Source organism: Gallinula chloropus (genome assembly GCF_964237585.1).
Source record: "Gallinula chloropus genome assembly, chromosome: 7".
Taxonomy (NCBI): Eukaryota; Metazoa; Chordata; class Aves; order Gruiformes; family Rallidae; genus Gallinula; species Gallinula chloropus.
In genome coordinates, this window is record NC_140092.1 from 5,627,214 (window position 1) to 5,651,751 (window position 24,538).

General features: G+C 38.3%; 1 protein-coding gene across 3 annotated transcripts in view; it reads left to right on the plus strand.

The window, feature by feature from the left end:
* The window catches only part of CPEB2 (cytoplasmic polyadenylation element binding protein 2), a gene marked incomplete at its 5' end in the record, with an annotated part of 50,194 nt that extends 25,895 nt beyond the window's left edge, over window positions 1–24,299 (plus strand). For 2 of the 3 annotated variants that reach the window (XM_084266935.1, XM_084266936.1), the window contains 7 exons: window positions 4,550–4,573; window positions 8,296–8,466; window positions 10,113–10,202; window positions 16,877–16,995; window positions 17,276–17,390; window positions 19,206–19,387; window positions 23,787–24,299. In XM_084266935.1, the coding sequence (XP_084123061.1) occupies window positions 4,550–4,573; window positions 8,296–8,466; window positions 10,113–10,202; window positions 16,877–16,995; window positions 17,276–17,390; window positions 19,206–19,387; window positions 23,787–24,014 (929 nt within the window). In that variant the 3' untranslated portion in view covers window positions 24,015–24,299. The remainder of the gene's footprint in view (window positions 1–4,549; window positions 4,574–8,295; window positions 8,467–10,112; window positions 10,203–16,876; window positions 16,996–17,275; window positions 17,391–19,205; window positions 19,388–23,786) is intronic. The other variant, XM_084266937.1, reaches the window with a different exon arrangement.
* Window positions 24,300–24,538: the final 239 nt, after the last annotated feature.

A 24,538-nucleotide genomic window follows, 5' to 3' on the forward strand; every position in this document is an offset into this window, starting at 1 on the left:
TTTGCTGTTATCACAGACACTGGAAAAACGTATCTCAGTGGTATCAGCCTGTCCTGAAAACCTTCCCACAGAGCTGGAATATGCACTGAAGAATATCTTGTTTCGTTATTAATGCTGGTGGGGTTTCTGCTGTAGTCTGGAAGTTGGGATGTAACGCAACTGCTGTCCTCTTAAGAGCTGCAGTATTATTTCCAGCCTCCAACAGATGAGATAAAAGTAAGAATTTGAGTATCTGAAAGACAGGTGCTGCAACACCAAATTTTTAGGTGTGTTCTTTAGAATTTGATTCAGAGCCTTGGTTTAGACACCTAAGGTCTCTGCCACGTACCTGGTGACTTGGATGCACCCATCAGTGCACTCCAGTGCAATTCCATATACTGTTCAGAGCCATCTCAAGTTGGAGTGCCTGAACTGCAGCTCCTTAAAGCTCAAGAACAGAAGCACTGGGAACAGCTCCTGGGAATCTTCAGCTGCTAAGCTTCTGCACATTTCTTTCTTAGCAAGAATTCAGGGGCTTCCTCCAAACGTGCAGTAATGAGAATTCCGGCTTGAACACTTGCTGATAAAATTGTAGACTTCAGTTTCCTTCTCTGCTTAAGTGGATTCAAGCTAATGTTTCCATGTATGTCTGTAATTGGTGCCTTGGAGGCAGGTAGAAGAGTTGGTAATTCAGAGACTCACATTTGTCACCTACTTTCTCAGTGTTGTAGTTGCTATGAGGAGGAGCAGGAATACCAGACCTTAATGAAAGAAGAGCACCAGTATTTTGAAGGATTCTGAGCCCATCTGTGTGTGCACTAATACTTCACTCTTAGATCATGACCCTCACTGGATTTTAGTGGACTGGTTTCTGGATTCCCAGTATTGTTCTGACATGAACCAGGCTGGAATTCCTCAACCCTTTTAAGACTAAGCACTTCCAGATAAAACTTCTTTTTAGCTAGTTTTTCCTCTTAAATGATAGATCTTTTCCAGCTCATTTACAGTATACTTACTGAACCGTATCTAATATTAATATTTACAGTTTTCATTATTTAAATTAATGAAATTAACCAAAGGAAAGCTGATTTATGTGTTTTAATAAATTATATATATGATAATTATATATCTCTTTCAGCTCAAGCTGTAAAAAAATCAATGTATTTTTAATAACTGTTATTTCTCAGTAGTCAGTGAAAGATTCTTTAGAATGGGTTTACCTGAATATATTTTTAATTGTCATTACCTTCCTGTAATAAGTAATAATGCAGGAATCCAATTTGTTGGGGTAGAGGGTGCTTTCTCCTCATTACAGGGTGCTCCCCCTTTTAAAGTTTTAATGCATGGAATTTTTTTTAATGGTTACTGAAACATAATTCAGCAAAGGAGTATTAGACTTGACATCTTAAAGATAGTATAGCTGGTTATGCTTCTAAAAAAGGGTGTCAAAATGGATTTGTCATAAAGTCCTCTTTCAGCCTTAAAATCTATAAAGTTGTGATTTCTAAAGAAATTGTGATTTAGGCACCCAAATTCAGTAGAATAAAATAGGAATTAGGCACTTCCCTCCTTTAGTCTAGACTCTTGGGACATAATTGTTTATGGATTTCTTTAAATGACAAATAAATTTTAAGGAAAAATTCTTCATTACTTTATTGTCACCATTTGATCATTAAATCATGATAATGACAAATAATATTTTATTTTACTTTTCTATCATAAATTTCATAGTTATCTTTAATATAGGAAGCTGCCCAGTAGCTTTTCCTCTTGTACAGTGTACTATTTGAAATTCAGCTCAGTCAAAGTGTCTTGGCTGTCTATACAGCACTTGTAATGTTGGAAGTCTCCAAGGCTATTTGACTTCATCTTTATGGTCCATCATTATTCTTCTTGCATGTGTTGCCTAATTTATATTTTTCTAGAATTAAAGTGTACCTCTTGTGCTTTCTAATTCATTTGAAATCTTTGAAAGTTTTTGGCTAATTGAAATATCCAGCTTCGGACTAAAAGATACAAAAATATTTCTTACGACTTACACTTTGAACAAGTTCAGGAAGGAAGTTTAATCTCCTTTTTGTAGTGTTCTTAAATCAATTATTTGCCTACAGAGTTTGACATTGCTAAAAGACCTGTCTCACCAACAGATACTTATCTAAACACGTGCACTATGTAGATGTATGTATTAAATGCATGCATCTATATAAACTACATGTACAACATCAAGTATAGTTGTTTTCCCGTTTTCTCTGATTTCAGTGTTTTGCTGAAGCAAAGAATACAGACAAAGCTTTGATACCTCATTCTAATTTCCATATATATAAAATACTGCAGCAGCTACCTTTAAGTTGAATTGATTGGGGCTTTTTTAGCATTTTAATAAACCTTTTTTTATTCTCCTTAAATTACTCTTATTTTTAAATGCACAAAGTAAACCAGTTCAGATGTTCTGTAAGCAGCTATTGTTATGCATGCAGCTTGTCTTAACTGTGAATGTTTAAGAAAATAGCTGAGCTGGTTTGGAGGACAGAAAGCAGCCAAAGTGGCAGAAGAGAAAAAAAATTACTAAGGCTTATCAATACACATATTATTTTGGAGAAAGCATGGCACTGCAGTTTCTGCTGTGGATGTGATGCACTTGAATTTTCCCTGTAGTTTTATTTGTGGAAGGAAAAATAAAAAAGAAAAGAGGCACATGGGGGTGGGGGGTTAGATGAGGGCTTAGTGACGCTACTGCTAATGCTATGTGGGAGTCACTTTGGCCAAGAGTCAGAAAGACTCATACATGCTGCAACACTGACACAGAACTGCGTGTCTCCCCAGTGCCTGACTTCAGAGAAAAACAAGCCTGAAGTTTGGCATTAGCGTGAAGCAGAGGGCTGATCACGTGGAAGAATGTGTTATGCTTCGTGGATTCTATTTTGATGTGGGAAGACTGATTTTAGGTGTTTCCCCTTAGGTATTCAAGTCTCTTTCGGAAATTGGGGTTTTTTCTGTATTGGTTTACTGGTAGAAAATTGGAGGATCTGAAAACCTTCAAGCAAAAGACTGTTTTCATCAGTAGTAACTTTCAGATGGAAGAAAATTAAGTTGACTTCAATGCAAGTTGGGTAGGAATATGCTGACCCTTGGGTAACAAAACTGCAAATGGTCAAGCAACAAGCTTGACCTGAGTTCAGGAAGCATCTGGATGATGCCCTCAGTCACCTGCTCTGACTTGGCTGGCCCTGTGTGGAGCCAGGAGTTGGACTTGCTGGTCCTTATGGGTACCTTCCAGCTCAGGAGATTTTGTGATTCTATGAAAACCAGGAGACAGATTTTTAAGAATTCTATGAGCAATCCGCTGAATTCCTATTAGGAAGAGATGAGAATTATAAGGGAAAAAAATATATTTAGTAAAAATGTTGACAAGCCCCATGAAAACAGGAGGTACCAGGATACGAGTATTTAATAGCAGGAGAATGGAACAGTGAATTACATTTATGAATCACAGAGTTTATGAGGCTGCCTGAATTTAAGTGTCCCAGAACCACAATTGCTTTTTGAGAGAGATGGATGTGTGGAGCCCTAGTAAAATCAGAACAGTAATCATAAGACACAGTAATCTTTGTTCATAAATGTTGGTCTAACATTACGGTTCGTACTGACGTTTTTTATTTGGATATTTAACTGCAGTGCTGTAATGACTAAAATAATCTTTTTCAGATACAAAGTCTATGAAACAGGAATTGAAAATACTTTGTGGAAACGTAACTAAGAAATAACACGCAGCTTAATAGTTTTTGTATTAGTAATCTGTCTATTTTTAGTTTCCTAGCCTTCAGGCAGAGCAGCAATCAGTATGGTCTTCTGAACTGTAGCTATAACATGATCTCTTTAGCAATCTCGCAGAACTCAAAAGTCAGGAAAATCTTGGATTTACTTGCAGTCTGTCAGAAATCATCGCTTTGCCTTTGTGCAGTGTTTGTGATACAATGCTGTTTCTTGTGACTTGTGCCCTGGTTTTGTTTGCTGCCACAAGGAGTCTTTTGTTTCAAAGAAAACCTTGCGGTTAATTTTCTGCTAGGTCTTTTCATGAAAAACGAAGGTCACGGCTTATAGCATTTGTATTGTCACTGCAAAGGACTGTACAAACTGTTCCATGGACCAGGATGTTCCTGTGATTAATGCAACGCCTGCTGCGTACTTTTCAAAGTGATATTTTTCCTTTTTCCAATTTCAATACCATGTGTGTAATTCAGACACTTGTGTAAGGTATGAATCACGTTTGTGAGGATGAAATATAAAATTAACAATAACTTATGTATCCATGAAGTTAAGATCAAGTATGAAGACATGTTCAGATACTTTAAAATATGTTCTTTAAAGCTGGTGCTAGCATCAATTTGTAAGTAAATAATATGGCATTTGAGACTTCAATACATTCTCATCTACAATTATCAGTAGCAAGTACTGATGCAGATATTTACTTACTGCTTACCCACATAGTTATTTTTTTCTTCAATATTTTAGTATGTGGGCATGATACAGTTACTTGACAATTTACAATTTGTCCTTTGTTTGCATGCAGCGAGGAGTTATGGGCGAAGACGAGGTAATTCACTTCTGTTTGTTACAGTACAATTAATTCTGATTGAGCTGTTACTGATCATTACAATTAATCCAGATTGTTGATTATAAACGCTTATCTGCATGTTTTCTTAGTTTGGGGAAGATGAAGGGTCTGATGGAAGGAGGGGTGCAGTCTGGATTGATCTCTTTTTGGAGTTTGAATTACAAATCCTTTAATCAGTTAAAATGCTGTAGTTCTAATCAAAATTTAGGTCATGCTAATGGCTACTGCTTGCAGTTGTTTTACCCTTTCAAAGTATACAGTTTTACTGGTGGTTCTTGTAACTCTTCTTTTGCTTCTGTAGAAGTGATAGTGTATGGAGAAAAAACTATGAGTCTTTCATAAACTTAGCAAGAAATCCAGTAGAGGACTCTCAGAAATAGTAACCAGATTTTCATGGTGTAAGCCAATATATGCTCCTGGACCTTGGAAAAGCTATACTGATTTAACTATACAAGGATGTAGTTGTTTAACAAAGACCTTGTGAAATGTGCAGCAAGAACATCAAGATCTTTGATGGCTTTTGGTGTTCATAAGGAACACAAAAGTCCATGAGTCTCTTCATCTCTGCAGTGGTTCGTAACCAATGACTTGGTAGCCCTAACAGTGGGGAATGATGGTCTAGATCATGATCAGTGTACTTAACAGTAGAGTCCTGTTTTGATGATTCTTGGCAGATTCTGCTTAATTTTTTTCATAAACCAAAAAGTTTGAAACAAGTGTTTAAAAGGACTTATTCTTTTAATTCACAGTCATCAGGAGAAATAGCAAATCACCTGTGTGCTCTCTTCATCTGAGAGACATTCAAAAGTGAAGAGGTGGGAGAAGAAAGTATTAGGAGGGATACAGAGCATGCTGGTCTGTATGTGCTAATCCGTTGGCCTCTGCATCGTCTTAGCTCTGAAGAGCTACGGTGCTTCTGGCAAGCCTGTACCCACGTTAAAGTAAAACTGATCTCTTTGGTATCAGATGAGAACATGTTCTGATGGTTTAATTTGTACTGGGAAGAGAGCCTTGGGTTTGTGTTGTTCTTAAATTTTAACATTGATCTGTGGATAAAAAAAAATTATTCTGAGGATTGTTCTTTGGGGTTTTTTCCCCTCTATAATCTTTCATATATCTTAAGTTGGAGTTGTCTAAGTAGTTTCTTTAAAGAAACACAAAATCATAATTTTCATAGTCTGAAGAGACACCTTCTTCGAGTATAAACTGTGTGTTGTTTTATAAAGAACAGAACAAAAATTGGGAAAAAATCCCTCATGACACTTAAATTGCCAACTCTAATGCCAACAAGTTTATTAAAATTGGTATGTTTTTAAGTCACCTACAGTTTCCTGCAGTATAGAGACTTGCAGGGGTAAAGAGCAAATCTGTGTGCTTTTTATAAAGATAACCCAGCTAAGTTAGTCATTTTAGGTTTAGTATATTAAGAATAACTCTCACATATGAGTGAAAATCTTAACATTTCCACTTCTGTAGTTTCCTGCAACTTGAATCTTATTTATTTGAGTCTTATTTCTTCCTTTAGCCACTACTTCTTCTCACTGTCACTGATAGCACCTCCATCTTCTCCATCCTTCACATCAGTAATTCAGAAATTTGTTGTTACATCCTCCCTTCTTGATTATGTAACCAAATCTCACCACTTCTTTGTATACATGTTTAAGATCTGATCATTCTTACTAGCCTTAGTAACTGAAACTCATATCCACATTCCTCAGCTACTGAAGTCTTCATAGCATGATCTTACTCTCTTGTGTCTAAATAGACAATTTACAAGAACTGCCTCGCTGCTTCTTCCAACTGTGTTTACTTTCTCTTTCTCCCTTGCTTCCTTGCTTTTCTGCCCCATTGAGCACCAGCTACAAGCTTGCACTTTGAAAGGCACTCGACTGATCTGTTCTCTAGCTGTTGAATGTATCCAGATGATAGCATCACTTGCTCCCTGCTAGCCATATTCTCAAACAGGCATGTCACCTTTCTTAACAGAGGAGCCTGCCACAGCTTTCTGCATTTGCTGTACTCCTCTGCATCAGATGCCTACATAAAACATAAACCAAAGTGCCACCATAAAGGTGTTGTAGCTACAGTCTTTATATCTCAGTACAGTCCTGTGGTCCTGCCTGATGTGATCGTCATGACATTTCGTTACGTTTGGTTGTTTTCTGTCATGTTGTGTTTTCATTCAGTATTGGTGACATACTGTGTTTTTATTATGGATTGAGATACCCAGTTGGGGTCAGGAGGCAGTGCTACACATAGGTCATTGGTCATGTTTCCTGTCTGTTCTCCAGCTTTGTCTTTAAGCACCTGGATCTCAGGTGATCTTCTGGAAGTCAATGGCTTTCATATACAGTTCTTGGCCCTAACTGACAGGCACAACATCTGCTGGATGTTCCTGCCGGGCTTTCCTGATAGCATTGCCCTGGGAGGAGAGAGAATTTACAGGCTGCAGTATGGCTTGCAGCTAAGGTACTGCAGACTCAGCTTTCAGGGACACCTACTGCTCCTGCATATGGATTTGCAGTGGGTGAGCCTGGAAGAAGTTGGCTGCTTCTGACCGAAAATGATCTTGCTTCCCAAAAGTGTGCTAGGTTGTTCCTTTATTTTGTTTGCTTGTATTTGGAAAGGGACTGAATTAGTAATTATTTAAAAAATGGATGAGAGAGAAACAGGAAAAACTGCACTTCAGAAGAAGTGCTGGTATGGGTTATTTATTTTGCTTTACAGAAGTGTTTATTTTTGGGCTTTTGGGGTTGGGGGGGTGTCAGTTAAAAGACTGACCCTGATTTGCATCCATCATTAATCTCAATGTTGCTAATCTAAAGCAATGGAAGTTTGAATAAGATAAGGTGCATATCCTGAATTTGTAAATATGAAATAGGGGGGAAACAAATGGGACGGAATTCCCATGATTTCACTCCCCGTTGCCCTCTATATACCTGTTTTGATAGCTTGCATTTGCAGAGCTATCCTGTGAACTTCTCAGATCTTGCACTTGGTTTTTAGGGTAACTGTAATCTTAGATTGCTAGGTACTAGGAACCATCGTTTCCCTCCGAGCCTTTGGTAAATTTGAGAGTGAGAAGGATAAATCAGCACTGTTTCTCATTTTTTCACTTGTTAAATTTTGCACATTTATTAAGACTGCCTTTTGTTTTCATAGACATTAAATCTGTTCTTACATTATCAGCATCAGGTACCTTTAACAGAGAAGAGAAAACATTCCTGTTTGAAACTTCTTCCTGCATACACGTTTGCTGTTTTCCTCACTGCATTGCAGTGTAAGGTTGTTAGGCATGCAGTAGTCACTCAGGTGTTGGAAGTTACCACTTTGACTTGAAGCTGAAGCAAAGGCAGACTAATGAAACTCTTAAGCAGCCCATAATGTGATCTCTTCATAAATAAGACCCATTATTTAAAAAAAAATTATTACTTTCCTATGGGATACAGCAGAGTAACTACAGTGTAAAGTAGTACAAAGTAGTATGCTTAAGGCAATGTCAGCTTGCAATCTTGAATTTCCTTTTTGAAGTTTAATACATTTTTAATTTTCTTTTTCTTCAAACTAATGTGTACTTTTCTAATATCTTGGTATTTTCATTTTTACTTTCCAGACTCCAATTCCCCCATTCCTTGCAAATGCATAACCCATATACTACCACAAAGTTACTTTAATGTCTGCTTTTGTCTTTTCTTTTCAAGGCCGTTCTTCCCTCTTCCCAATAGATGATGGGTTGCTGGACGATGGTCACAGCGATCAGGTTGGAGTCTTGAATTCCCCCACCTGCTATTCAGCTCATCAGAATGGAGAGCGAATTGAGCGCTTCTCTCGGAAGGTGTTTGTCGGAGGTCTTCCACCAGATATTGATGAAGGTGAGATGCCTGGAAGCAAAGAAAGCTAAATTTGGAGGGAGTGAGGAAGGTAGAGGTTTTGAAAAACATAAATGAGCTTATAGAAATCCACCCAGCAAAATAGTGTTGTGGTGTAAGAAGCCGCAACTCTATGTATTTTTATGACAGTTAATGGCTACATTGAACTTAATATGATTTACTTGATGTCATCCATCTCTTTTTTTTTGGTTTTGAGATGGCTCAGTTGTTTCTGATACTGCACTTTTAAGTTTGTAGAGTTGCATGTGATGCCTGGAATTTATGCTCCTGCTTGCCCTGCATATTTCTTTCAAATATATCTTAGCCCTTCATAGTGTCCTCTATCTGTGCCTGCTTTATTCTCTATTCATAGAAAACTTCTATTAGTAATTGAATTTCAAATTCTATTTTACTATTACCTGAAGATCTCAGAAGTGATTTAGAAAGGTTAATATTATTCCTGTTCATAAATAGAGAAAGTAAGGCAGAGGAAGGTCAAATGGTCTAGCACTCTGTGATGCATTGAACATGGAACCTACCACAGAAGCTCAGATTGTTATGTGGTGCAGTTGGAATTACTTTGTACAATAGTGCTGATTTGAAGAAATCGTGCTGTTTGATATTAGGTTTCTCTTGTGCAGATAAATGTAAACTAAATGCTAGCTTGGTAATGTAAACAGAAGTCCCTTTACAAGGTTCACTTGCCAGTAATCCTAGAGCAACTTGAAAACAAAGTAAGCTGGCTTGTTAATTAATTTTCAGATGTGGAAAGACTATATTTTTCTTTCATCTTCATTGTGATGCTCTCTCCTGCGGTGTACTAAAGCTTTTATTTTAATATACTTCAGCTTTTTTTTGATGCACTTGAGCTTGTAATTCAAATGTATAGTATTGTCTTCTAGTACAAATGCTGAACAAAGGCATTCTATATTTTCTTTATTTCCTGAGTGTTTATAAGCTAATGGCAGGATGTGACTGAAGGAAATGGAGCATATTTGTGTTTGATTAGTTACTACCCTTGCTCAGTTTAGGGTGGTTTAATTTTTTCCTCATGGACAAGGTTCTTACAGTCAGTGACAGGAAGGAGTGACCAGGATGGAAAGACATCACAAGGCTGTGCAGGGGGCATAGTACTTGCAAAAGGACTAAGTGTGGTTATGTTAGAAGCACCTCTAAATAGTCAGTTTTGAATCTCTGTGCCTGATTTGGACATGGTTTCTCCTGGAAAGTGCTAGCATGCTAGCTTTGGTGGAACTTATATGAGTATCTACATACAAAGCTCTGACCTGTGTATCCCTAAACAGAAAATTCTTCCCACTTCATTCAAATCAGATTCTGTATTTGAGGAAGTGCCACACCAGTTTTCACTGCTGCTTTTAGTTGCCCATGTGCTTCTGAAATGCCTCTCTTATTAAGCAATAAAAAAAACAACATAAGCATAAAATCACCAGAAATATATCATGTAAATATTAACACTTTGGAAAATGTGTCTATTTAAAGTTTCTTGTTTATGAAATTTGGAATTTTTGTGCTTTTTTTTATTTTCTATGAAGTGTCAGTTCAGCTAGAAACAAAGATCTGTGCTTGATAGTACTTTTTCACTGAGATATGTTACTTATTTTAATTGTAACTATTATACCTGTCTTTAGATGAAATTACTGCTAGCTTCAGACGATTTGGGCCTTTGGTAGTCGACTGGCCTCACAAAGCAGAAAGCAAGTCCTATTTTCCACCAAAAGGTAAGAGAATTAGAAGGTTTTGACCTTTAATTGAGGGTAAATCCTACTCCGGGAAACTGTCTCATCGTTTTCCAAAGGATATAGTTCATGATCCCTGTGAACAGTTAATTCCACAGTTTCAGTGCAAGTTCAGACATGGCTCCTTTACATGCCAGGTCTAGAACCTGAGAGCAGTGTTTTAGTATTGTGCCTGGTTCAGTGCTGGACTCCTAAAGAATCTTCCATGTATTCTCATTTCCTATGTATGAGATCAGTATTATATAGTTGTTTGTGTCATTGTTCCAAAGTTCTGTATTTGCATTTCTGTCTGGTTAAATCTGAGATAACTTAGGTTTTGTAGGAAGTTACAGGTAGGATTCAGAAGGATGTTATGTTTATTTCATTTTTAGGATGTGAACTTCTATTGAACTAATTATCATTTATAAAAAAAGATATTTAACTATTTCTAGTGCTGCTGTTAGACCAGATTTTGAAATACCACTTAAAGTGTTGGAAAAGCCATTCTGTACATCAAGTAATTAAATTATGTAGCATATCTCTGTACATGGATAATCATGTATTGGTACGTATAAAATAATTGCAAAAATTTCAACCAGATCTGAAAGCAGTGCAGAGATTATCCATTGTAGGGAAGGCAGCACTTCATTCCTTCCCTGAAAGTGACAAAAGTAGTCATAGTGCCTTTATGGACTGATTTTTTTCCTTGATTTATTGGAAGAGGCAGCATTATTATCCCAGAATATCCTCTAAAGAGTGTAAATTGTAAGACAAAGGGACTTCAGGTTTTTTGATTGTCAGACTGATACACAAATCCACTGTCAAGTTAAATTTGATTATCTGAAGGAGTGCATGTCTCTTGATCAATTACCAAGAAAAACTCTTGAGGAGCTCTTTGAGGAAGATGCATGTCACAGAGTCTGCAATGAATATACAGAAGAGGGAAAATGTGATATATTTTTACCTGAAAGGAATGAATTCTGGCATTCATTTCCAAGGAGATAGTCCTGTCTCAGCACCTGAACATCTTAAGGATAAATTTCCAGGCTTCCTCACTTAATCAAGCTTTTTGATATGGGTGGAAAAAATGGACAGTAAAAATAAAAAAAATAATTTAAAATGTCTGTACTGTAAGCAAAGCTTCTTAAAAGCAGAGAATACACATAGAACTTCAGTCTGTTGATCTCGTTCAGGAAACAATTGCAAGCTGTTAACATAATTTCTCATGATTAACTGATTCTTATTTGACATTTAATAGCCCTTCTGTCTTAAAACTTTGTTCTACTTTTCAGTTTGCTACATTATTCTATATTGTTTTGTAATGTAGCCTAGCACATGTGAAATACAGTGTAGGTTTCTCTTTGTAGATACTCTGGAAACATAGCTTATTTGGACTGCTGGATGTTACTGTGTTTATATCTGGGGTTTTTCATTGTAATAGATGTGACCCATGACTTATTTTGTACAAGATTTTCTTAAAAAAAAGGCTAAAATATTACTCACTGTGTATGCATATCATGGAATGGTTTGGGTTGGAAGATTAACTAGTTCCAACCCCCCTGCTTATGGGCAAGACTCCATCCACTAAACCAGATTGCATCTGAAACTGCTGTAAATAGGCTGAATACTAAGAAAGCTTTAAGACTGATCAGTAATTAGCAATTTAGAAAGATATACTTTATTAGCTCAGGGATTTTGTACTTCAGGGTTTGGGTTTTTTTTTTACTTCTAATGTCCAACTTTTAATTTGTTACTCTGCATGGAGTCTGTTCAGTGTACATGTTTTCATTTGTTCAGTCTCATTAGAGATTTGACATAGTATTACTTTCCAAAGACATCTCAGAACTATCCAGTTCTGGACTGATTTATGTAAAAGTCTCTCTGGTGAAGAGATACAGCCTGCTGGTTTTGGGTTTTTTTTTTCACTCTTGTTCAGTTTTCCAGGCTGTGGTTCCTTCCAGACTCTCTGCTTACAGAAAGTCCTGAGGGAAGGCCAAGTTCATGATAAGTATTTCCTTGCTTGAAGAAATGCAAAAAGTGTCCTAATCCATCAAGGCTCGTTGCCTTTTGAGAAACACCAACTGCTTGTTCTTAACTAATTACATTTTGTATTGGTTCACCACAAAATTAGACCCAAAGAAAACAGGAATTTTAAAAACTTCACACTAATCTCAGAAGGAAACTTGTTCTGAAGCAGAAACATTTTTTCCATGGAGATCAAAGTACAAAGTCTGTAAGTGATCTGCCAACTGTAATGGAGAATTCCTTCCTCTCTGACTTGCCACTGTTTATCATAACTCCTGTTATTACGTAGTTGGCAAATACACTTATTTGTGAAACAGCACACATGTCCAAAGCGACTTGCTGGGGTGAGGACTCATTCTCATGATAATGAAGGTCTCAAAGAAATGGTGCCACAAGGATATGTGAATCCAAAGAAGGCCTTTCAAAATTTGCCCAGTTGTTTGTGTGCTCTGTACTATTTATAGTCTGTATCAAACAGAGGATAATCTGATTTAAACAGGACAGTATCCCCAGCCTTTTCTAATTGTCTGGGTGTTTCTGTTGCCTTCCCTCAGAGCAGTTGTGCAGCAGCTTCATTCATTCAGGGTCCTTAACTGCTGAATTAGAACTGGGTGAAAAAATGAGGTTGAAAATGTTTCTAGTTTAAGGAACAAAACTCAAGGTCCATCTAAGTTCTGTTTAACTTGTTACCAGCTTACTTGATCACATTGGGTAGGATTGAACTCTGGATTCAGGCAAGTAGTTGTAGGTGTCTTCATGTGTGATTAGTGTCTAAGCTTCCTTTAATCAATGGGAATCTGGCCAGTACAGTCAGTGGAGTATAGAGGTCTATTCAGGTCACCACAACATTAAGCTTGGTTGATTTACTCAGATTGAAGATATCTTAAAAGATATACACAGGTCTGGCAAACGTGGCGTGGCACCTACTGAAGCCCCACAGCACTCTGGAGCCCCAGCTGAAGGTTAGGAAAAATACTAGGGAGGATAAATGGTGCTGGACACTCTCTGTGTGCCACTTAGCTGAGTAACCAGCCAGACACCAGTGACCACATCAGCGGGATCTCTGTACCGCAGTAGGAGCTTAAACAGCCACCGCGGAAATACAGAAATAGGTGTTTGGATCTCTAAGTGAGTCCTGCTCCCCCTTACTGAAAAGTGCCTCAGCTCATAGCTCTATTACAGTTATATCAGCCTACATTTTTTTACTTCAAGTGTATTTTGGAGTTAATTCTCCATCAAAGATAACTAAACTAAACGAGTGAAAGATTTAAAGATTAAATTTCATGAATATGGTGATGAGATCTCTTTAAAGAGGAATAGATGAAATGTTGTGTGTCCTACCCAAATGTGAATTGCTTCCATTATGAAATATATATCCATTGCCTGTGTTAACCTGCAGTTTACACTGATTCTTTCTCATTCTGTGGGCAAGAATTGCACTGCACTGAGGCCATTCAAGCTGCTTTGGGGATGGTCTGTCAGGACAGTAGAGGAATCAACACCAAAACAAAATACAGCTGTACTGACTAGCATGGGCAGTGCCGTGCTGGTTTGCACTGATTTTCTTGATTCCTCTAAGCCACTAGCAAGAGGAGTTATCCCAGTTTGATAGAACTTAAAGCTGCTCTCCAATTTGTACACAGAGTATGCATAGCAGAAGCAGCATCCATTCTCCATTTGGTAAACATCCATATTACTATGAAATAAAGAAATTGTACCTTGCTCAAAAAAGTATGTTAGCTACCAGTGTGAATCTAGTGAAGAATGCCTTGCTTTTGATTTGCTCTTTATGTAGTAAGTACAAGAAATGAGAACACTGATTCTGCATTTTCTGGTAGGTTGAGGGAGGAGGGTTGTTACTGGTTTTGTTGTGGGTGTTGTTTTTTTTTAATTCTTAAGAAGGTTTAATTTGGTAATACAGCTAGGACTCTTCAAACTTATCTGATGGGCTTTCTGTTTCCAATGCTGACCTAATACAATAAAAAGAAAAAATACTTATTTTCTTGGTCTTGTTTGGTTAAGAGATGTCAACTCAGAGTAAGGATGCTTATAACCACTACAGTATTTTTTGATGCTAGGGAATGTAGTTTTAAAGCCAATTACCATCTCCAGAAAGGGCTGTTTATTATTTGAGGCAATTTTCTGAGGAAAGTATTATCAGTGTCTCCCACACTAGTTCCCTTTGAAAACATGAGTATTAGTACTAGTTCCAGTTCTGTGCAGAGGAGTTTAGTCAAGTGATGAAAACTAAGAGAGGTTACCTAAGCTATGTCTCACACAGGAGGCATAAATTCTGGTAGGGGTGCACACATACAAGAAATTTTTATAAGGCTGTGTTTCATCTAATACTTTTCACCTTGTGAAATATGTACAAAACATAGAAGCTTTGTCCCCTTGGCAAGTAATATCTGATCATGATGTGCTGCTGTAGGTGTACATATGACCCAAAGCTATGAAGCAGCTTCCTTCAAAGAAAACCATTAAGAGTAGCTTTTGTTTTTCCAGTGTGAACAGACATGCGTTGCTATTGGCTGTGAAACTGTTAACATTAAATAACTGATGTTGTACACCATGAAACCAAGAAACTAGGGAGTTAAGCTGTTCTGTAGTACAGTAAAACACCTCCCACTCTTCACCCAACCTCCCCACGGTGTTGCACTGTGACATACACTGCCTGTCACACAGCAAATGCAGCTCAGTACCGCTCCAAAAAGACTAGTTAGACACTTGATCTTCTTCATCACACAGCTCACCGTCATCTTACTAGCTTTGCAGACATTAAACATCCACAATAGTCCATGAGTTATGGATGTCAAAGTGAAAAATAATCCAATAAAAGCATATATTGGAGAAAGCAGGGGAAAGAGTAAAGGCTGTGCCATACAGCTGTTGGCGTGCGGTAGCTGTAGTAACAAGAAAAGCCCTGGTTGGCGATGTCTAAAATACCTAAAATAAGTGTGTAGTTTCCCTTTGCAAGCACTTTTTAAGCTAATGAATATAGGCCAGTTTCCTGTGTAACTGGTGTTCTTTGGAGAAGTGTATGGCTGATAATACAACTGGTTTTTGCCAGGAAATGCACCCTGGGCCAGGACAAGTGATGGAGAGCGGTTTGTATGCAGACTGTGCAAGCCTAGCACTCTTTGGAAGGGATAGGCTGTCTCTGTGTATCTGTAAAATGTGAGACCTGAGCAAATCATCTTCTGTAGCCAGGTTTCTTCACTAAGAGAAGTGGTTATTATCCTCCAGGCTAGGCTTGGGAAGCAAACTACAATGCCTTGTAAATCACTGAAGAAGTAGAGCTGTGGAGCAAAACTGCAGCCAGACCAATTTGATAGTACAGGCTATACCCCAACCTTCTCTGTGTCTTTGGAACAAGGAGAGTACAGCTATGCTCATGACACAAGCCTGTACAGTGCTAAAAATTAAGTAGATGAACCCAGACATGAGTACATTTTGCAGATTAACACTGACAAAGCAGTGTTAATGGATCACTTTGGTATTGCTTTCCTTTTACTTCAGGTGTGGTAGGATATAGTACTCTTAACTGTTCCCTCACTGAGTTCTTGTGTTTGTTTTCTGTGCTTTTAAAAGCTTCCACAATTAAACACATTAACAGCTGCAAGCATACAGGTGGTAGGTCATTTGGAGACACTGACCATCTTTATGTGTCAGCTCTATGGCAGTACCCTTGATTTGCTTCAGTCTGTCCACTGTACTTTTGTTCCCATGTATCTAAAAATCAGTGGTGCATTTGTTTCTCCACTCTTACGTTCCTCTTGGCACACTGATTCTTTAATGCTTTTCAGGATGCATCTGCCATCTTTACCTTGATACCTACACATTCTGTTTGCAATAAGAAATTGCTGGTGGTTAACCAGCACCTCTCAGAAAAACATTGTTATTTCTAAAAGGCTTGGTAAAGCAGCCATACTCCCTCTTGCCAAGCCCACTCTAAACCATCTGCTTCAGGATTTACTTTTCCATCCCAGTAATAGAATGTAACTTGATGTGAAAATTCCACACTTGGTAGTAATCTCAAAAAGAAAACATGGATTTATGGTACTTTTAGTGTTCGTTTTCAAATACAGCTCTAATTGTGCTATTGGACACCTGTAAAGTGACAAATTTTATATATCTCATTGTACTGTAACTGTTAAAGTATTCTAACATGTGAGGTTCTTTGCCTGACTGGCTGCTTGTTTTCACTTTAGCATTAAATAAGCATTTTAATTCCTATTTTTGTAGTGTTTGGGAGGTTTGCTGGGTCACTTATGTAACAAAGTGCTTTGATCTAATCTCTAGGATAGAGATTAGTCGTTTGTGCCAAGTCGGATTTTCATTGTATAATGTCTGTTGCTGCCAATGAATTATGCTCAGCCTAGACTTCCAGTACATGATAGAGCAGACATGTTTGGTTTTATTTGGTTAATTGTCTCTTTGGACAATTATTGTAAGGATAGAAGTATTTGCCTGAAGTTCTGTTGATCATGGCAAGGCAGTATGTAGTCAAAGATGGTGACTAGTAACAAAGAAGTGGTTTCACTTCCTTTTACTTTTGAAGTAAACACATTTGTATGGAAAAGTCACTGGCAAAGCTGGTTAAGAAAGATAAAGACAAGAAAAAATACCAATTGGTTTGGTACTCTTTCCAGGTTATGCATTCCTCCTGTTCCAAGAAGAGAGTTCTGTTCAAGCCCTGATTGACGCCTGCATCGAAGAAGATGGAAAGCTCTATCTGTGTGTTTCCAGTCCTACTATCAAGGACAAGCCAGTAAGTAAACAGTAGCTGGCCTGCAGGCTATAGCTGCCATCTGTCTGAAGCTGCATTTGAAAAAGATCACGATGAAAATAATCAAAAGCAAACTCCCGTTGGCAGAGCTCAACATCTGGAGCAGTTGGATGATTTTAAAATTGTAGTGGTTTGAATTAATAGGAGTAAAACAGAGCACCTAGACATGCTGAACTACTGGGGTTATGACTGTTTAACAGTTTATAGAGGCTGATGCAGTGAAACTTAAAATAGCACACTCTTTTCTTCCCCAATTTAATAGGTTCAGATCCGTCCCTGGAACCTAAGTGATAGTGACTTTGTGATGGATGGTTCCCAGCCACTCGATCCTCGGAAAACAATTTTTGTTGGAGGCGTACCTAGACCGTTAAGAGCTGGTGAGTACAACCTGTGGCTGTTTTTAAAAGTAGGGGAGACTGGTGGAAATAATTGGAACCATGCATACTTTTATATTGTTATGTATGGTTAGATAGAGATACATAAAAACAAAAGACTGTTAGGATAGTTGTAACCACAGAGCAATATTCATGCATTCTTAGATTTCTGAAGTAAGTGTTTTCATCTGGCTTTAGCCACAAATCACTGTTCGTTGTCGAGATTTACTGGAAACTGTTGCATGTCTAAAGCTGTAGAAAAGATTTTGATCATATCAGCAAAACATTATTGCAAACTACGTTGCAAAAGAGTTTGATTTTAAAGTAATGCTCTGAAAACTTCTCTGCCCTGCTCCATGAGTACTTGCTTGTCATTGTGCATTAGGTACTTTCTACTACTATCGGGTTGCAGTTACTCTTGTTAGTATGGACAAAACAAAAACATATGTGATGGAGTACTTGAAGGAGTAGGAATGGAGAGAAAAAGGAAGAAATTCAGAAAGTTAGCACAGTCTGTATGACACAGTCCTGCAGTATGAGATTGCAGGACTCTTTCTAAACTCTTGCTGGAGTTCGTGAAGGAAAAACTCGATGTTTCTGTGTCTGTGGGATAGTAGATCTACAACCTGGACAGTCTGCTTTGTGACATAGACTGCAAGTAGCCTTTTATGATATTTTATGGTGGCTTTCCTAGTAAGTAGATTGAAGTGAATGTTGGAAGAAGCAGCATAACATGCAGTGGTTCACATCCCATGTTCCATTAGAATGACTCCTAGGCTTCATTAGCTTCCATAGTTTGTAATTAATTTTGCTGTTAGACAAAGATCAGCTTTAACAAGGAAGATGTAGGAGAACCAAGAAGTGATAGTGAAAATTTAGGGTATAAGGAATCTTAGATTTTTCTATCTTGGACCTGCAGTGCTCAAGCTTTTCTGTTGCTTTACTTTTTGCGTGCAGTGCAAGCTCTGTAAATGAGCACAAACACAGTATGTTCCAACTGCAGATGTAATTTTTCTTCAAATTCAGTCCATACACTCCAGATTACTATGCTGAATGTCTGTGATAAATTTAAGGGATGAATTCTTACGCTTAGCTTTCAAATGCCCTGTGTATGTGAAAATGGAACTTTTATGGCATTGTGAAATAAGAATCATGCCTTCACAAAAGCAGTAAAACTTCAGGAGACTTTTCAAACAGCTATTGAACAGCAGTGACTGCTGACATCTTTACACCCTAATGCATTAGTATTTTCCACCTAAATGAACTGCAAAACCAAATTCAGTATAAAATATTACTAGAGGCTTGCTAACATACTTGATCTATAAAATTTGAGAGTTTTTGTTTCTGTAAACACCAGTATCTATGGTAAGTGTGGCACTGCAAAGAGAACCAAGCTCTGTGTGGCTGGAAAAGATGCTAAGTGCATCTTTAAATTCAAGTAGGACACAGAGCATTAGGACAGCCAGAGAACATGTACCGAGGAATTTGTGGCATGTGGGTCTATTTTATACAGCTTACATTCCGTGCCTGCCCAAAAGGTCTTTTGCTATAATCCCCTGAAGAAAACTGCCCTGGAATTTCAGTTCCAGGTTATCAAGGACTGCAAGAACTTACAGGTCTGCTGTTCCTTGGATGTATGTAGCCATGGTGTGAAGTATCTTGTCTGCTGAGTTTTATATTTCTTGTTTGTACTGTCACATCGGCTGTTGCAAAACTAATTCTTAACATTAACTTTTCTAGTACTTTTAAATACAAGCATATTGTATAGTCTGTGCTCTTAAGAAGAGTTTAAATGAACATTGTTTTGTTTCCCATTAGTGGAATTGGCTATGATCATGGACCGTCTCTATGGTGGAGTTTGTTACGCAGGAATCGATACTGACCCTGAGCTGAAATACCCCAAGGGTGCTGGACGTGTGGCTTTTTCCAATCAGCAGAGTTACATCGCTGCCATCAGCGCTCGGTTTGTTCAACTTCAGCATGGCGACATTGATAAACGAGTAAGTTACACAGACATTCCCAAGGAGCACAGTGGTCATCTGTAAAGGAGCTTGTCAGGGTGCAGTGACATTGCATTTGATTGCATCTCCATTCTTTCAGTGTTCCTGTAACTCCACTAGCTCCAAGAGTTAAACTGTGAATGCCCCTCAACGAGCAACACGCATTCCACAAAGCAGCAGTTTGTTCCTTGGACATATGTTAGACCATATGTTCTGGAGTTCCTGGGTTTGGTGTGTATGGGCAGAGGACTTGAAAATCTTCTCTCCCTTGTTCTAATGAAATCAAATACTATGATAATTCCTCTGTCATTCATAGGAATCTCTAGTATTCATTGGTTTCAGATTAGCTCTGTATTTGCAGCTGCCCTTAATTTCAGCCATAATTGTCAGTGCTCAACACTTCAGAAAATCAGCCAAGCCCAACACCACCTAAAATATAGTGTCTTATCCTTGCTGTTCGTCTTCTGAATATTTACCAGTGTACATTTCTGTTACAACAGATGCCTATTGCTAGCTAAAGACAAACTAATTTCTATTAAGAGGACTAGTCAACTTCATTATTCCTAATGAGAAGTGTAAGAGTAGCAGAGAAAACTGATGTCTAAATCATGTCAGTTTTAAGTGTCAGTAGTTTATATGTCAGGAGCTACAAACATTGTCATTGGTATTAATAGATATTCTTAAAAAAAACATAGAGGGAGAAGGGTTGAGTAAGTAAAGTAGTTCAAGGTCCAGTCTACTCCACAGATCAAAGATGTGAGGAAAAGAAAGTAGTACAGTTAACAAAAAAACGGCTCTAGGGAGGTAGCATGAGCTTCTCCTTTCAAATAGGCAGAGTAATACAGCTTTACATCTGTCTCTCAGATACCAGTTGCCTGGTGAGCTGAAATCCCCAAAAGTGGTCCGTTCCAGAGGATGAGTGAGTCTGGATGTGGGTAGTGAAGTAGGGTTCCAAGATGTGAGGGCTGCGCTTTTCTGGTGATATTGCTGTCCTTGTGACTTGCAGCTGACTTCAGTTAATAGCTCTGCCTTTTGGCTAATTACGTAGCTGGGAAAATGTCCTTGACTCTGTGACTGTGTGAGGGGAAATAAAACTATTAATCATCTTGCATTTGAGTATTTAGACAAAATGGGAGTAAGGACCAGACTCCAGAACCCCTTCTAAAGAAATGCTAAATGGGTCGTTTAGCTTCAGAATTGGGATAGCCCTCTGTGTTTCAGGAACCATCTGTGGTACATTTGTCTGTAAAGTGCCCCAACTTTTAACTTAGGAGGTGGGCAATTGGGTCCCATCCAAACTGATTCTCCCTCAAGGGTCTTGTGCAGTAGAGAAGTGTATGGTAGACTGGCAGTGCTATCTCATAAAAGAAAGGAAGGCATGAACCTGTCTCTGAAGGCTGCCTTTCCAAGGAGGTTGGTTTGTTCACTTGGGTGGGTTTTTTTAATTATAGGTCACCTGAGATTTTAAGAGCTCTTTGGATGCCAAGCAGGCATCTGAAATGGTAGTGCTTGCTGTTTGCAGGGAAAGGGATATAACTTGTTAATGTGTGATATAACATTGAAATACTTGAAGGGGGAAGGGCATTAAATCTCCTGTAAAACGTGCTGCAGGGCTCTTAAGAGCTTGAAGGGGGAAAGAAACCCACAAAATGTACCCCAAATTCTGAAGCACAGCACGTGAGTTATATCCGTGAGACTTAATTTAGCAAAGCAGCAGGCAAATGATTTCTTCAGTCACTATAACCAAAAAAAAGAGGCTGATACAAGTATAATGTATCTGTAGATAGCTGTTCATAGCCTGGAGAGGTTGGAGGAAGAGGGAATGTTCTCTATTACTCCTCAGTAACACAAGTTACTGAGTTGTATATATTTAGATTACATAAATAAGGACTGACCATACAATTTAATTTGAGAAGATGAATTAAAAAATAAAGATTAAAAATACCCTCTGAAATAAAGTCTTGTAAACCCTCCCCATCACAAGGTTTAAAGACACATTTATTAAAATACTTAGGTTTTACATTGCTGTATTTTGCAAGTAAAACATCTCAGGAGTAGCTCATGTTTTTAAACATAAGAAAAATCAAAGATGCCAATAAAAAAGACCCAAAATTCCAGATCTAAGACAATGCTTGAATCAAAAAATTACTTCTCAAGAATTAGAAAAGCAACACTAAAGAAGGAACGAACTCCATGGGGTTCACACACAAATGTCTTTCCAGGTTTTGAAAATACTCTGAAATCAGTTATTACTACTGATTTATAGATGACCAAGCAGTTTGTATGAACCTGTAAGCTGCTGGTTTTGTGCATGAGGAAGACAGTCCTACTTTGGGTGCTGCCTTCACCTGAGCTGTGTCTGCGCTGGCCAGTCCAGCTATACATTACATTTTCCACTGAACATTTAGAGGCAGGCTGTTCTCCTACCCTTTACTTCAGCATAGCCTTTCTGTGCCAGTTACATCCAGTTTCTGTAGGTCTGCTGTCCTTTCACATTCTTTTCATAACTGGTTTTGTCTGTGTAAAAAGGTCTTTTTTCATTGCTAAATTTTGCAGTTCACCTGTTTATCCTCCTGAACTTTAGTTCAAAGTATTTGTAGTAGGGTTTTTTTTAAACATTCTTTTTCCTACCTTAATTGGAAATCTCAGTGTCACAGCCACTTAACAAGCACTGTCTGTGATCTTAACTTTTTCCTCACCTAAGTACTCTGCAGCTTCTCTGCAGTTCTTTTGATGTGTAGATATGTTTAGTTTCTCTACCAGATGTTTTTCTTCACTGAAGTGCTCCTCATCCGGTTTTATCATATATGAAAGCTCAGCTCCAAACATTTCCTTGAAACTCCTTTGGAGTTCCAGCTCCAAGCAATTCCATAAAACGCTGTTACCTTCCTACACCAGCAGCCTGTACTTCCATTCCCCAAAGTGTTTCTCTAAAGCATTTGAAATCATCCTGGTAGCCATCCTGGTGCGTTAATGCGCCGAAGCTTGAAATAGATGCTGCTTTATGCTTCCAGTCATTTTGAACCACCAACACAGGCACTGCATTAGGAAGCTGTTCACTGGCAAGTTGGAGTGTAACCTGTGATAAGGCAGGTTGTTGTAGTAAAATAAGAAGTAGAGCTTGTGCTGAATACAGATTACTGGAAGAAGCATACTCTGTTTCATACACAGATGCATTTGACAGGTCAAGTATGACTTCTGAAGCTAAGGACATGACTCTCTTCTTCTGTAAAACTTCTGGGTGGACTGTATGTGTAAATATCTTCCTCTGAAGACACAATAGGGAAAAAAACCTCAAACCTTAAAGTCCATATTTCAGATGTATTCTGCCTGGGTTTAGTACCTAAAGTCGATGTCTGTACGTAGCATTCCTCTCAGGTAATAGTACCTCAGCAGAAATCTCTTAGGGGCGTGAGTTTTAGTATGAACTGGAGTAACTCTTTGCCAACGAAAGGCAGAAAACACTGCCTTTAAAAGAGAGGAAAACGTGGAAGACAACAATACATTCCTTAATGATGGAGTCAACTCATTTTGTGTTTTATTATGAAGTTCTTCCTGTCTGATGGCAGTCTGTAGCAGCCCAGTTACGCAAAGACGTAGTGCAAATTTACCACTGGACTCCTGCCACTTTTCCACTCTGGCAGTGGGATGAGTTGGGGAGACAGAAGCTGTGTAAGACAGGTGTTTCTAGCAGTCTGTAGAATCGCAAAGTAATCTTTTAAAAGTGTTTTCAGAAATACATGAAATACAAATTTCTGTGCAGTCCAAAGCCACAAAAAGGGGAAGTCATAGATGACCAAAATATGTAGCTCCAAATTTCACTATATTTTAGGAATAGGAAGTGAACTTACAGGGAGCAGGCATGCTAAAAGGTCTGTATTCTGGCCTGCAGGAAGTACTTTCAATTTGCACACAGAAATAGTACATGCAGAAGCTTAGACCTGTTTTTTTTGAAAAGGCTGATATATAAATGGTTGCATTCCTGTATCTTCCATTTTGTTTTTGCTAAAAAGTGTAGAATTGGATATATACACGTTGGGCTGATGAAATTACTTGGGGGATCTTTGAGCTTGTTCACTTAGTTTCTACACAGAAACCCGTACTATCATTTGCCAAGAGCATCCTTCCAGAATACATTAAGGGGAGGTTCTGACGTAGCCAGAGAGCACTTAGAAGGATCTGCCTTGAAGTGTTCTGCTTGCTGTACAGATAGATCTCTGGTTGGTAGAAGATAACCAGTAGTAACTGATTACTTAGATAAAGGTGTTTGTGTGTGTGATTTCAGACTTCCATTTGGGTTGGGGTTTTTCTGTTTTAAAGGAGAAACACCTGGATGCACTTGCACACACTGGAACAGGAATAGGCATTAACTGGGATCGTTTCTGTTGTGCTCCAACAGGTGGAGGTAAAGCCATATGTGTTGGATGACCAGATGTGTGACGAATGCCAGGGCGCACGATGCGGTGGGAAGTTTGCTCCGTTCTTCTGTGCCAATGTCACTTGCCTGCAGTATTACTGTGAGTTCTGCTGGGCAAACATCCACTCTCGTGCAGGACGTGAATTCCATAAGCCATTGGTAAAGGAGGGGGCTGACCGCCCACGTCAGATCCACTTCCGCTGGAATTAAACATGGTGAACCAGCATCTACATAAGGAAAGAAGGGTGCATGTGGCTTACTGTGTTTGAAGATACTGACATGCAGAAGAAATAAGTGCATTCTTCTGCTTTTCACCCCAGCTATCAATACATGCATCTTTATCAGCAGCCAAAACACTACAAGCCTCTTGTTTTTCACCAAAACCCTACATCTCAGGCTTACTAATTTTTGTGATATTTTCATGTTAAAATAAAATGTTTTTTTGTATTTTCTCCAAGTTATTTTTATATGTAAAGTTAAAACTAGATATGAGAATGTTTTTGCGTAGGGGCACACAGTCTGCTGCTATATTTAGTGGGTGAAGCGTGCACTTATTTCTAAACATGGGTTTTTAACTTCAAGATCTGCCCCAGTAATTTACCAAAGGTAGCAAAATAGTGAAGATGGAATATGTCTGCTACAAAAAGCTTATTTTTATTGTTGTTGCTATTTTCAGTGTATACATAAACTAAAAATTAGGGTTGATTTTTTGCTCTCCATTTTGACTTGCAAGA